The sequence below is a fragment of the Mandrillus leucophaeus genome, unplaced genomic scaffold (assembly GCF_000951045.1).
Source record: "Mandrillus leucophaeus isolate KB7577 unplaced genomic scaffold, Mleu.le_1.0 Scaffold42, whole genome shotgun sequence".
Lineage (NCBI taxonomy): Eukaryota > Metazoa > Chordata > Mammalia > Primates > Cercopithecidae > Mandrillus > Mandrillus leucophaeus.
Window position 1 is genome coordinate 3,632,727 of NW_012104476.1, and position 12,860 is coordinate 3,645,586.

Sequence of the window (12,860 nt, forward strand, 5' to 3'; positions counted from 1 at the left end):
TTTTGCCTTAAAGTATATTTTGACCAACATTACTTAGCCTGCCTTTCCAAAGGTGAAACTTCTGTGTTTCATGTCTTATCTCACATACTCGCAATGCCACCATAAGGTAGTCATTATTATTATCATTTTACAAATGTGGAAAGCGGGCACTGAAAAGTTATCCTCCAATGTCAGAAAGACACTAGGAGATCCAGTCAAGATTCAAATCTAGATCTTTTCCAGACAGAGCCAAAGCTTTTTGCCACCTCTCTGCACTTTCTCTCTCTCTCTCTCTTTAGCCCATGCAGACAGGCATGTTTCAGAAAAGTATTCCACGAATTCAAAGACAGGAGAGAAAATTAGATTTTAAACTTCATATGTTTAGTGCAAACAAGATAGGCTGGGGGGTGGGGAACTTCTATTGAAAGACTCAGGCAGTATTTACTTCTATTGAAAGAAACTTCTATTGAAAGAATCAGGCGGTATTCAATCTTCATTTCATTGTAGCTGTTTTCTGGAACCATTTTGAACTAACACATACAAGAAAACTGCATGTTTATTAAACTTCACTCATCTCTTCAAACATATACTATGCACCTAATATGCAAAGAGACATCCAGTTTATGGAGGTTCTCTAAAAGATGTCGTGAATGCCTCAGCAAAAACTAAAGAAAACAAAACACAAAGCAAACAAAATAACAGAAACACAGAAGCAGCAGAGAAAAGAGAATAAAGTTCCTACAGTTTCAAGAAAAAGGTGTTCAAAAGTAAACGTACACAGGGATGAAATTTGGAAGCAGGAGGTGAGTCTGAGAAGTTAATCATGTCATAGTTAAATGCTGAGCACAGCTCTGTCTTCTTATGATAAACCTGCCAGCAGCTAAAAAGCTTTAGATTTATAGTACTCACCAAAAAAGAGCTATGAGATTCTAATGTAAATTTTAAAATAATATAAAATAGATGATTAGGATACAAAACAATTAACGTGGACTAAATATGAAGCGAGGAGTTCGTGAGTCTACAAATGACTACAGATTTGACTCTGAACTCTGGCACACTCTTGAAGTGGGAGACACTGTTACAGGATTCAAATGTCCACAAAGTAAGAACAAACCAGTTCTCTGAGGTTCCTCAGAGGGAAGAAGCTGTTCAGTGTTGCGCAACATCCTCCTCAACAACTTCCTTGCCTTACAACACGATGCCATACAGAGATCTGCTTTTACCAAGGTGTCGTCAGCATCACTGCGTGGAGCGATGTATAAGAAATGATTCCATGGAGTCTTCTATCGCAGCAGTAACATCAGCTATGATGAACCTCTCTGACTGCAAAGCTGAATGTACAGATGGTACCGTGCCCTGGAACAAAGTTCTAAACTCACATGTCTACAGGGACCAAGGAAATAATGTGAGTCGAGCAAGTCACTTTTAAGAGGGAAAAAAATTCTGTGTGTATCAAAATGCAGATTGCATATGAAACACACATGAATATTCTCTCCTTACTCAAAAGTGCTTTGTGCACCGAAATGCAGACTGCATATGAAATACACAAGAATAGTCTCTCCAGCCAGGTGCAGTGGCTCACGCCTCTAATCCCAGCACTTTGGGAGGCCAAGGTGGGCAGATCACCTGAAGTCGGGTGTTTGAGACCAGCCTGACCAACATGGAGAAACCCCGTTTATACTAAAAATACAAAATCAGCTGGGCTTGGTAGCAAATGCCTGTAATCCCAGTTACTCGGAAGGCTGAGGCAGGAGAACCACTTGAACCCAGGAAGTGGAGGATGTGGTAAGCCGAGATCGCACCATTGTACTTCAGCCTGGGCAACAAGAGCGAAACTCCGTCTCCAAAAAATAAAAATAAAAAAAAAAAAGAATATTCTCTCCTCACTCAAACGTTCTTTGTGCATCAAAATGCAGATTGCCTATGAAACACACAAGAATATTCTCTCCTTAAAGTGATATGCTTTCTTCCATTTTTCTGGGACTATGTGGCCTCTCAGTCTTCCTTTCACTATTTCACTTTTTTAGAAATGGTGACAGGAATTTCTCTGCTATAAGAAAATCAACCGTGCAATTCCTCTGACAAGTGGCAGATGACACTCAGCCTCAGGGCTGAAGAAACAGCAAGACGGGAGGAGTATGGGAAACTGAAAACCACAGGGCTTCCTGGAAAAGATAACTACTCCTTGGCTCTTGACAACTTTTGCCAGATCATCTTTTCAAAGTCAAAAGTCCAGACTTTATGTAAAACCTCTTGATTTTTCAATGTTGGCTCCAAAAAAAAAAAAAAAGTGGTAAATAGGTGTAGGAAAAGCAAAACCTACTTCTTATCAACTGAGGGTTTGAGACCTCTGGGCTTAAGGAGAAAATTGATTGTATATCATCTGGACTATTCACATAATTATAATCATCAACTGAGTTCCTGAAGAATACTGAGCCCCAGTAAGCTCAAGGTTATACTCCTTGACAAGTGTGGTCTGTTGTGCTGTATGTAGACTGCAAATATGGCCATCGACTCCTCCTGTCCCAGTACCCAAGTGCCCCTGCCCTGTAGATCTGAGTGCCTTCTCATTGACTTGAAGCTCTGCCACGTGACTTGCTTTGGTCCATGGGAAGTGAGCAAATGTGATACAAGCAAAGGCTTGAAAGATGCTCGTGCATTGGAGCTTGCCCCACTCACTGCTCTTTGAAACCCGGCCACGCTGTGATAAAGTGTGGCACAGCTGCTGGGGGATGAGAGGCCACGTGAATAGCGGCCCCTGGGTTCCAGGCCAGCCCATCGTCAATCAGCCAGCCCTGGCAGATCCACCCAGTGAACAACACTGAGACCAGCAAAAGACTTCCAGGTTGATCTGCAGAGTTATGAGCTAAATAAATGATTGTTTGTTAGTTTGAGGTGAGTGATTGCAGCAAAAGAGAACTGACACATGTTAAAATATATCAGTACTTTCCTATCAAGAAATGGCTTTTTTCTTGTCTAATCACCACCAGGCCTATTAACACGAAGTGTGTTACACATTCTTGTCACTTTTATTAACCTCTGACAAACAAAAGCATAAAGCTACTCAGAGAGCAAAAACTTTCTCATTTGCCTAAGGTGTTTGCTTCTATACAGCAACCACACCAATATTTGGCTCTCCCAAAACTCCTGGAGGACCACTCATTGTGAAAACTACTCTCAGGGGCAGAACTGTCAGTAAAGAGTCTGATATAATTAGGCTCTGTCTGTCCCCACTCAAATCTCATGTTGAATTCGTAACCCTCAATATTGGAGGAGGGGCCTGGTGGGAGGTGGTTGGGTGATGGGGACTTCCCCCTTGCTGTTCTTGTAATAATGAGTGAGTTCTCACAAGATCTGGTTGTTTAAAAGTGTGTAACACTTCCCTTTCCCCTTCATTCTCTTCCTCCTGCTGTGTGAAGATGTGCCTGCTTTCCCCTTTGCCTTCCGCCATGTTTGTAAGTTTCCTGAGGCCTCCCCTGCCATGCTTCCGGTACAACCCACAGAACTGTGAGTCAATTAAACCTCTTTTCTTCACAAATTACCCAGTCTCAGTTAGTTCCTTATAGCAATGCCAGAACAGACTAATACACAGTCATATGCTTTGGAGCTGGAAGGAAGACTGAAACCCTTTTAGGGAAAGGTTTAGTACCCCGAAAAAGCCACTAGTCTGAATATAATACAGACAATTGACAAAGTCTAGATTCCCCTCAAAAGATACCAGAGTACAGGTGGTATTGCAGTTACTTAGAAAAAAAAAATTCTAATTAAAAAAATGAAAAATAAATAGGCCACCAAACCACCCAGAGAACAGTATTACTTCCTAGTGTGTGTGTAAGGTCAAAAGTCCCTCCCAGGTTTAAAATAAACCTACCGACTGTCAAGCTGCCCTTCTTGTTTCTCTCCTCTTTCTTTAATTCTTACAGTGTGCTCAAAGATGAAACGGCTGCAAGAGGCTCAGCAAATAGCTGAACTGTATGAGCTGACTTGCTGTATAGAATTAGCATTATCGACATTAAAGGAAACTTCCAAAATACATGGCCTCTGTGTTCTATTAGTTAATCTACAGCCTTATTTTTCTGCAAGAAACTAAGACACCAGAGACAACTGGTATTTTGATTCCTCCTATTCACAGAAATAAGTAAGATTATCTCCTCTTAGAAAACTTTTTCTTTCTGTTTTGTCTTGGGATATGGGGGTTGGCAGGGAGCATCCTTAGTTTAATTCAGAGAGGCCTCAGGTCCTGAAAGTATTACTTTAAAAGTAAAGGCTATCTGAAGACTATCTTGTTTCACTACTCTACAGTCCAGAGTATTTGAAACTTGTGGTTTTATGACACATCATAGTATCTAGCATGGCAATTCTCATCATTCTGTTTTTGAAGTTTTTTCTAGATAATTCAAATCTTTCATTGGGAAATGTGGGGGTAGGAGGGTCGTCTTATACTTAGGACCTCCTAACATTTGGACATACATTATTCCCAAGAGGACTGCTCTGTTTCAGAAAAAGGTAAGCTGAAAGATTATGTCCTCAACCCATGTATACCAGACTCGCATTATCAGAAATTATTCCCATATCCTAGCAGTAATCTGTAGACCTCAGACTTGCTTTTGTTCTTCTCTTTCGAGATGGGTATTTCAATGGATAACAAAGATGTGCCCACTTTTTGAGATCTGAATCTAGAATGGCTACTTTCTGCATATTCCCTATTATGTCAGGGAAGGACATACCCTAAAAGATGCAACACAGTTTGCATGCCTGTTCCCTGAAGCACAGCACCCTTCGTAATAGGAGCTTCAAGGATACTTTAAAAATCCAAAAGTGTAGGCCAGGCGCGGTGGCTCAAGCCTGTAATCCCAGCACTTTGGGAGGCCGAGGCGGGCGGATCACGAGGTCAGGAGATCGAGACCATCCTGGCTAACACGGTGAAACCCCGTCTCTACTAAAAATACAAAAAACTAGCTGGGCGAGGTGGCGGGTGCCTGTAGTCCCAGCTACTCGGGAGGCTGAGGCAGGAGAATGGCGTAAACCCGGGAGGCGGAGCTTGCAGTGAGCCGAGATCCGGCCACTGCAGTCCAGCCTGGGCAACAGAGCAAGACTCTGTCTCAAAAAAAAAAAAAAAAAGAAAAAATCCAAAAGTGTGACTGGGCGCAGTGGCTCACACCTGTAATTCCAGCACTTTGGGAGGCTGAGGCGGGCAGATCACGAGGTCAGGAGATCGAGACCATCCTGGCTAACACAGTGAAACCCCCGTCTCTACTAAAAATACAAAAAATTAGCTGGGCATGGTAGCGGGTGCCTGTAGTCCCAGCTACTTGGGAGGCTGAGGCAAGAGAATCACTTGAACCCTGGAGGCAGAGCTTGCAGTGAGCCAAGATCGTGCCACTGCACTCTAACCTGGGCAACACAACGAGACTCCATTTCAAAAAAAAAAAAATCCAAAAGCGCAACCTCTATTTCCTAAGCATTCGTTCTTTCTTTCTTGATGATTCCTAATAGAGTAAACTCATCCACTTTTTAAACTCTCATTTTCAGGATCGGAGAAGTTTGCTACTCTTCCTATTACCCTAATCCTGCCACCTCACTTCTTCCTTTTTGTCTCCCTCCTCATTTACCAGTCAGGTTTAGTAAATGACGAAATATTTCTTTGGAATCATATGCTGTCCTATCTCTTTTGTTTGTTGAAGATGGCAATCGAGGCTAGTATGAACATCTTGTGGCATTCCATGATCCCTCTGCAGGCCTGAGAAGACTCACCAGCAAGAGAGGGAAAGAGAGACTCAACAACATCTACCAAATGTGCCCAACATTTTGCTGGATGTTTTCGGGTAAATATCTTATATCATACTCTATAATTTTCCTCAATCCATGATGGCATTCACAGACAATTCCATTCATGATCAAACAATGAATTTTCTCTGGTTATCATTTTGCAAAAAAGTACTACACCCTACCACTAACAGATTCCATTCTTTTTGGGGGATGTATGCCTTTAATTTAAGACAGACCCCCTTTTTTTATGCATATACCCCAAACATCACTCTATCCCAATGTCCCCCGCATGAGCCATGTGAAAATTCAGGGATTTAAAACCCAACTAAAGTTTAAAAACAGAAACAGCAACCCTATGTAAAATAGACACATTGACTTCTTAAAAACTTTTTAACTTCACCTTTTTATACAGCTTCAAAAAGTAATAGCTTAGCTATCTTTATGATAATACACTGATTTTCATATTATTGCCTGGTAGCTAATAATTTTAATCAACTCTTTGATTTCCTATGACATTACATTTCAGGCTAGGTTTGGTGGTTCACACCTGTAATCCCAGCATTTTGGGAGGCCGAGGTGGGTGTATCACTTGAGGTCAGGAGTTTGAGACCAGCCTGACCAACATGGTGAAACCCCGTCTCTTAGCTGGTGTGGTAGCATGCGCCGGTAGTCCCAGCTACTGGGAAGACTGAGGCAGGAGAATCGCTTGAACCTGGGAGGCGGAGGTTGCAGCGAGCCAAGATTGTGCCTCTGCACTCCAGCCTGGGCGACAAAGCTAGACTTTGTCTCAAAAATAAATAAATAAATATTTCAAGCTGACTGTGTGTGTGTGAGTGTATGTGATCAATCTTTCTAGAAATAACCATGGTCTTCATTTTTTGCAAATATTTTCACCTTTTTGTCACATCTTTGACAGAGCAGGAGCACCGTCATGTCAGACAAACCCTCCCACTTTAAGTTCCAGCTCCCTTTCTAGCTTCAGGCATTTCAAGGAAATCACTTCCAACTAGAAGCAGCCAGAAACAGCAGACAGTAAAAACAGATAAGATCCCTGGGGCACAGAGGGAGGTGGGGGGAAAGTCTCTTGGGTAACTGCCAAACTTCACCCTCATACATTGGGCCCCAGTAAAAGAGTGGGCCTTAATAAGCACGTTCCTTTCTCTTCAGGTGCAGTAAGGTAGGGAAGCTAAAAGCTGACTCGAGGGTATGCCTGCAGCTGCAGAAAGAGGTATGGGAACAGACACACACCTCTCCCTCCCAGATAAGCACAACAAAGAGGCACAGAAGCAGTCCAGGCCTCTGATAAACTCTCGCACCCTGAATCCTTCAAAACTCTTAGTCTGTAACAGAGTGTGGCTTCTGACCTAGCTCAGTGAGAAGTCCCTCCCAGGTTCAAAATAAACCTGTTAACTGTTAAGCCACCCTTCGTGTTTCTCTCTTCTTTCTTTAATTCTTACAACCTTACTTTATTGGCCAGTGTTTAGGAAACAAACTTGAATTCAAAAAGATGGTTTTTTTTTCCTATTTCCCCAATATTTCACTACCCATGTACTGAGCACCTACAGTGCACCAGGCAAAAAATGGCACCAAGATACATAAGCAGAGGTCTTGACCTCAAGGAACTTGCAGTCTAATGGGGGAAAACACCAATAAATAACAGACGAGTAGAACTGAATAATACTTTTGGTGCTACAGCATGTGCCTAGTCCCAGTATGACACAAAAACAGGTCATTTCCCCAGAGGCCCCAGGAGATGCCTTTGACCATCCCTATCAGGAGAGCTCTCCCTTAAGTTGTCCAACCCAACCTCATCATCCTACCACCTGAACCTGACCCTTCCTTACAAGAGCCCTCTGCTGTTATGGGGCCTCATAATCCTAGCAATCAACACGGCTGGAACCCTCAGTGTAATTACCTAGTCCTCTTCTCTGCTAGCCTCTCAGAGCCAAACAAGCAGTTTGCCAATCGTACCTAGCAATCGTTCAATAGCATCTTTTTTTTTTTGAGTCGGAGTTTCGCTCTTGTTGCCCAGGCTGGAGTGCAATGGTGCAATCTCGGCTCACTGAAACCTCCGCCTCCTAGGCTCAAGCGATTCTCCTGCCTCAGCCTCCCGAGTAGCTGGGATTACAGGTATGCACCATCATGCCCAGCTAATTTTGTATTTTTAGTAGAGATGGGGTTTCTCCATGTTGGTCAGGCTGGTCTTGAACCTCAACCTCAGGTGATCCACCCGCCTCAGTCTCCCACAGTGCTGGAATTACAGGCATGAGCCACCACGCCCGGCTTAACAGCATCTTTTTTAAGACTCTCTCATTCCCACTGACTTGCTTCCACCCTTATAACTTTGACCTAAGCAAACATCATAATCTCCTATCTAGGTTCCTGCTGCTTCTTGTCTCCCCCATTGTATACCACGCCAGTAGACTGCTCTGCAAGAAGCAAGATCGTTCGAAAGGACCACATTTGAAGTCCTAGACCATCTAATCCCAACTTTTCCAACTTGACTTCCACCTGCCCCTCTCACACACTCTGTAGTCTAAATAAACTACACTTACATAATGGTTATCACAAATACCACAACTCCACATCTTTCTCAGGAAGTTCCTTTTTAACAACAATATAGTTTCCTACCTTCTCAAGTACTATTCCCAGACATAAAGATAAAAATTAGGCCAGGCGCAGTGGCTCACACCTCTAATCCCAGCACTCTGGGAGGCTGAGGCAGGAGGATCACTTGAGGTCAGGAGTTCGAGAACAGTTTGGCCAACATGGTGAAAGCCCATCACTATTAAAAAAATAAATAAATACAAAATAAAAAATTAGCTGGGCATGGTGCCAGGCACCTGTAGACCCAGCTACTCAGGAAGCTGAGACAGGAGAATCACTTGAACCTGGGAGGCGGAGGTGGCAGTGAGCCATGATCGCACCACTGCACTCCAGCCTGGGAGACAGAGTGAGACTCCGACTCAAAAAAAAAAAAAAATTAAATGACAGCTTCTCTGGAAAGTTTTACCCTGCCTCTCCCATTTGGAAAAAAAAAATTCATTCTCTTTTGAATTCCCCTAGCGACGTATCTGTGCCTCTAGTCTTTTTACTAATGTTTGTCCCTAATAGAACAGATTTTGAAAAGCAGGACCATCTTTACCTCCCAAAGCCCGACATTTGTATGTTGTAAGTAATCAATAAATCCTATTTGATTGCATTAATGCCTATTAGTTTTACTTTGCAGTGAAACATAGATTCACGCAGCATCTCTCCGATAGGCTGGAGAACTCACCTGATTTCCGCAGGAAATTGTGCATTTGTGACCAGGAAGCTGGAGATTTTACACTGGTGGAGCAGCTTCAAAAACCTGTTGATCTCTGGGTACATTATTGGTTCTCCCACGAGGGACAATGCACAGTGCTTTACCGTCATTCCTTCTTCAAAGCGCTCTGCTTTGACGCCCGGTACTCCTGCAGAATACAGTGAGAAGGACTCAGCTACATAGTGCACAGATACAGGATGTCACTTACATTTTTCTTAATGATACTTTGATTTTATAGAGCAAATTCATTTTTGATACCAAAGAATACAAAACAAAGGCCAAAGGACAGGGTGGGACTAGAATTACTAAATCAGAAAAATCAGTCAGTAACCTCATTCTTAGTTTTGGTACCAGTTAAACTACATCAATATAAGCAGGCAAAACTAGCTTTGTTAGCTAATTATTTGGGATGCAGAATAAGTCCCTTTGCATAATTTGCTTAGCTTTGTATTCTTTCATGTTGATCTAAGAAAATGAACTCAGTATATCTGCATAAGAATAAGCCTCTTCTAGACCAATCATTCCTCAAGCTGGGAAAGTAAATGTAGTTGATCCAAAACTGTATAGGAGAGAAAAAGAAGAGACCTAATCATTCTCATCTTTGGCTTCATACTGGAATACTTCAGATTTCATACTGGAATCACCTGAGGAGCTTCAAAAAATACTGCCACAGGCCAGGTGCGGTAGCTCACACTTGTAATCCCAGCATTTTGGGAGGCCAAGGCAGGAGAATTGCTTGAGCCCAGGAGTTCAAAACTAGCCTGGGCAATATAGTGAGACCTTGTCTCTACTAAAAATTAAAAAAAAAAAAAAAAAAAGTAGCTGGGCGTGGTGGCACACACCTTTGGTCCCAACTACTTGTGAGGCTGAGGTGGGAGGATCCCTTGAATCTGGGAGGTTGAGGCTGCAGTGAACCACAATCGTGCCACTACACTCCAGCCTGGATGACAGAGCAAGGCCCTGTCTCAAAAAACAAAAATAGGCCAGGTGCAGTGGCTCACACCTGTAATGCCAGCACTTTGGGAGGCCAAGGTGGGTGGATCACTTGAAGTCAGGAGTTCGAGACCACCCTGGCAACATGGTGAAACCCTGTCTCTACTAAAAATGCAAAAATTAGCTGGGCGTGGTGGCGGGCACCTGTAATCCCAGCCACTCGAGAGGCTGAGACAGGAGAATCTCTTAAACCCAGGAGGCAGAGGCTGCAGTGAGAGGAGATGGTGTCACTGCACTCCAGCCTGGGCAACAGAGTGAGACTCCGTCTCAAAAAAAAAAAATACTGCCACCTAGGTCCACCTCCAAAGAGTCTGTTTCATCAGAGTGGGTGCAAGCCTGGGCAATGAGTTTTGTTAAAGCTTCTCAGATGATTGTTACGTATAGCCAAGGCTAAAAGCCACTGCATGAAACCAGAGGGCCTCAAACCTGTCTGCACGTTAGAAATCACCTTGGAATCTTAAAATTCCCACAATCCAGGCTACAGCTCAGATCAACTGAACGCCAATCTCTGGCAGAGGGGTGTAGGCAATTCATAGTTGCCGAAGCGCCCCAGGTTATTCCAATGTGCAGACAAGTTAGGTAGCCACTGGCATACACCACTCATTCTAGTTGGACACTGGAATTACCCAAAAAACGTTTAAGAATCCCAATGTCCAGGCCGTATCCCAAACACATTAAATCACAGTCTTTGGGGAGGGGCCTCGGGCATCAGGATTTCTGAAGGGCTCTCCGTGTGATTCCAGCATGCAGCTTGGTTTGACAGGCACTACTCTTGACTCGATGTAGAAGGCATTAAGAGATACGCTGTCCTAAAAGTCCTTCAGTCTAACAGAGAACGTGAAAGACTTGTGTAAATAGGCAAAAATACATATCCTAAGAACACATGGACACATAGAGGGGAATGACACACACTGGGGCCTATCAGAGGGTGGAGGGTGGGAGGAGGGAGAGGATCAGGAAAAATAACTAGTGGGTACTAGGCTTAATACCTGGGTGATGAAATAATCTGTACAGCAAACCCCCATGACACAAGTTTACCTACAGAACAAACCTGCACTTGTAACCCTGAACTTAAGAGTTGAAAAAAACAAAGAAAAAATACATATCTCCTTGACTCCTGATACTTCTAAATCAATTATTTCTAGGTTCCTTTTGAAGAATATATTCTCTCTGCAGGATAAGGATTCCTCATGGAGCCTGGGCCTGGGGGAGAAGCATGTTCATGTGTCTTCTCTGACTCTCATTGACCATCTTTGAAATATAACTTTCTTAGCAGCAAACGGTAAGTACCTTGAAGAATTTTTGTTGGGATTAAATGAGATAATGCACGTAAAGGCCTTAGCGGAGTGTCTGGCACACAAGAAACGTTCATTAAGGATTTGCCAGTACCACCTTTATCCTGGTTTATGAAACTGATTCGATCCCAGTCACTGTCACCTTAACAATAACAAAGAACGTGGGCGAAATAAAGTTAAATTTCACTGCTCAGTTGTGCCATAGTTTTCTGAAAGTGATTTTATTTTACCATTCCGCCAGGCCCTGATTGACTTCACTAGGGATAGCACCACCTGTGAGGGGCCAGCAAAGAGATTCAGAGCCAGTGAACAAGACATAGGGGCTGCTGTTGTTATTGTTGTTGAGACGGAGTCTCACACTATTGCCCGGGCAAGAGCGCGATGGCGCAATCTCAGCTCACTGCAACCTCTGCCTCCCGAGTTCAAGCGATTTTCCTGCCTCAGCATCCCCAGTAGCTGGGATTACAGGTGCACACCGTCAAGCCTGGCTAATTTTCTTTTTTTTTTTTTTCGTAGAGACGAGGTTTCACTATGTTGGCCAGACTGGTCTCAAACTCTTGACCTCGTGATCCGCCCACCTCAGCCTCCCAAAGTGCTGGGATTACAGGCGTGAGCCACCACACCCGGCCAAGACGTAGGGTTTATTGAAAGGACTCACAAACAGGGCAGTCCAGTGGCAGTGGGCTGGGCAGGAGAACCACAATTGCTTGTTAAAAAAGCATGCAGTTTGGCTGGGCACGGCAGCTCATGCCTGTAATCCTAGCACTTTGGGAGGCCGAGGCCAGTGGATCACTTGAGGTCAGGAGTTCAAGACCAGCTTGGCCAACATGGCAAAACCCCATCTCTACTAAAAACACAAAAATTAGCCAGGCATGATGATGCACGCCTGTAGTCCCAGCTACTCAGGACACTGAGGCAGAAGAATCGCTTGAACCCGGGAGGTAGAGGTTGCAGTGAGCCGAGATTGCGCCACTGCACTCTAGCCTGGGCGACAGAGCAAGACTCTGTCTGAAAAAAAAAAAAAAAAATCACGTGGTTTATACAGCATTTCACTTAGTAACCCCTGGCCCCACTAGCAATCCCCACCAGGTACCCCTTTATGTAACCCAAAACAAAGGGCTTTGATCCCCTGCATGACCTGCATTCCACAGGAAGGGCTAGGGGTTCAGATGTTCCTCATAGATAGAAAATGAGGTTCTCTCATTCTGTTGCCCAAATAAAACCTTCACAGAAAAAAACAAGGAGAATGAATCCCCAGGTTGGCCACTCCTGGATCTCCTAGTTCAGAGTTCAGAACACATACTCTTCTTAGAACATATAGTCATTCTCCAGGTATGTTTAAGTTAAGGTATTGGTGTCAGGTGTGCTTGACACACACACACACACACACACACACACATTCTTTCTTTCTCCCATACCTTAGAAATAAGAAAGTGTAAGTAATGTGAAAAACACACTCAACATCACTAATAATCATTTGCAGAGAAATGCAAAATTACAATTACAATGGGATATCA

The 12,860-nt window shown here is 43.5% G+C and overlaps 1 protein-coding gene across 1 annotated transcript in view; it reads right to left on the reverse strand.

The window, feature by feature from the left end:
- The window catches only part of LOC105548711 (S-adenosyl-L-methionine-dependent tRNA 4-demethylwyosine synthase), a 268,689-nt gene that overhangs the window by 130,569 nt on the left and 125,260 nt on the right, over positions 1–12,860 (reverse strand). The window contains exon 12 of the mRNA XM_011992876.1: positions 9,026–9,203. Coding sequence (XP_011848266.1) covers positions 9,026–9,203 — 178 coding nt within the window. The remainder of the gene's footprint in view (positions 1–9,025; positions 9,204–12,860) is intronic.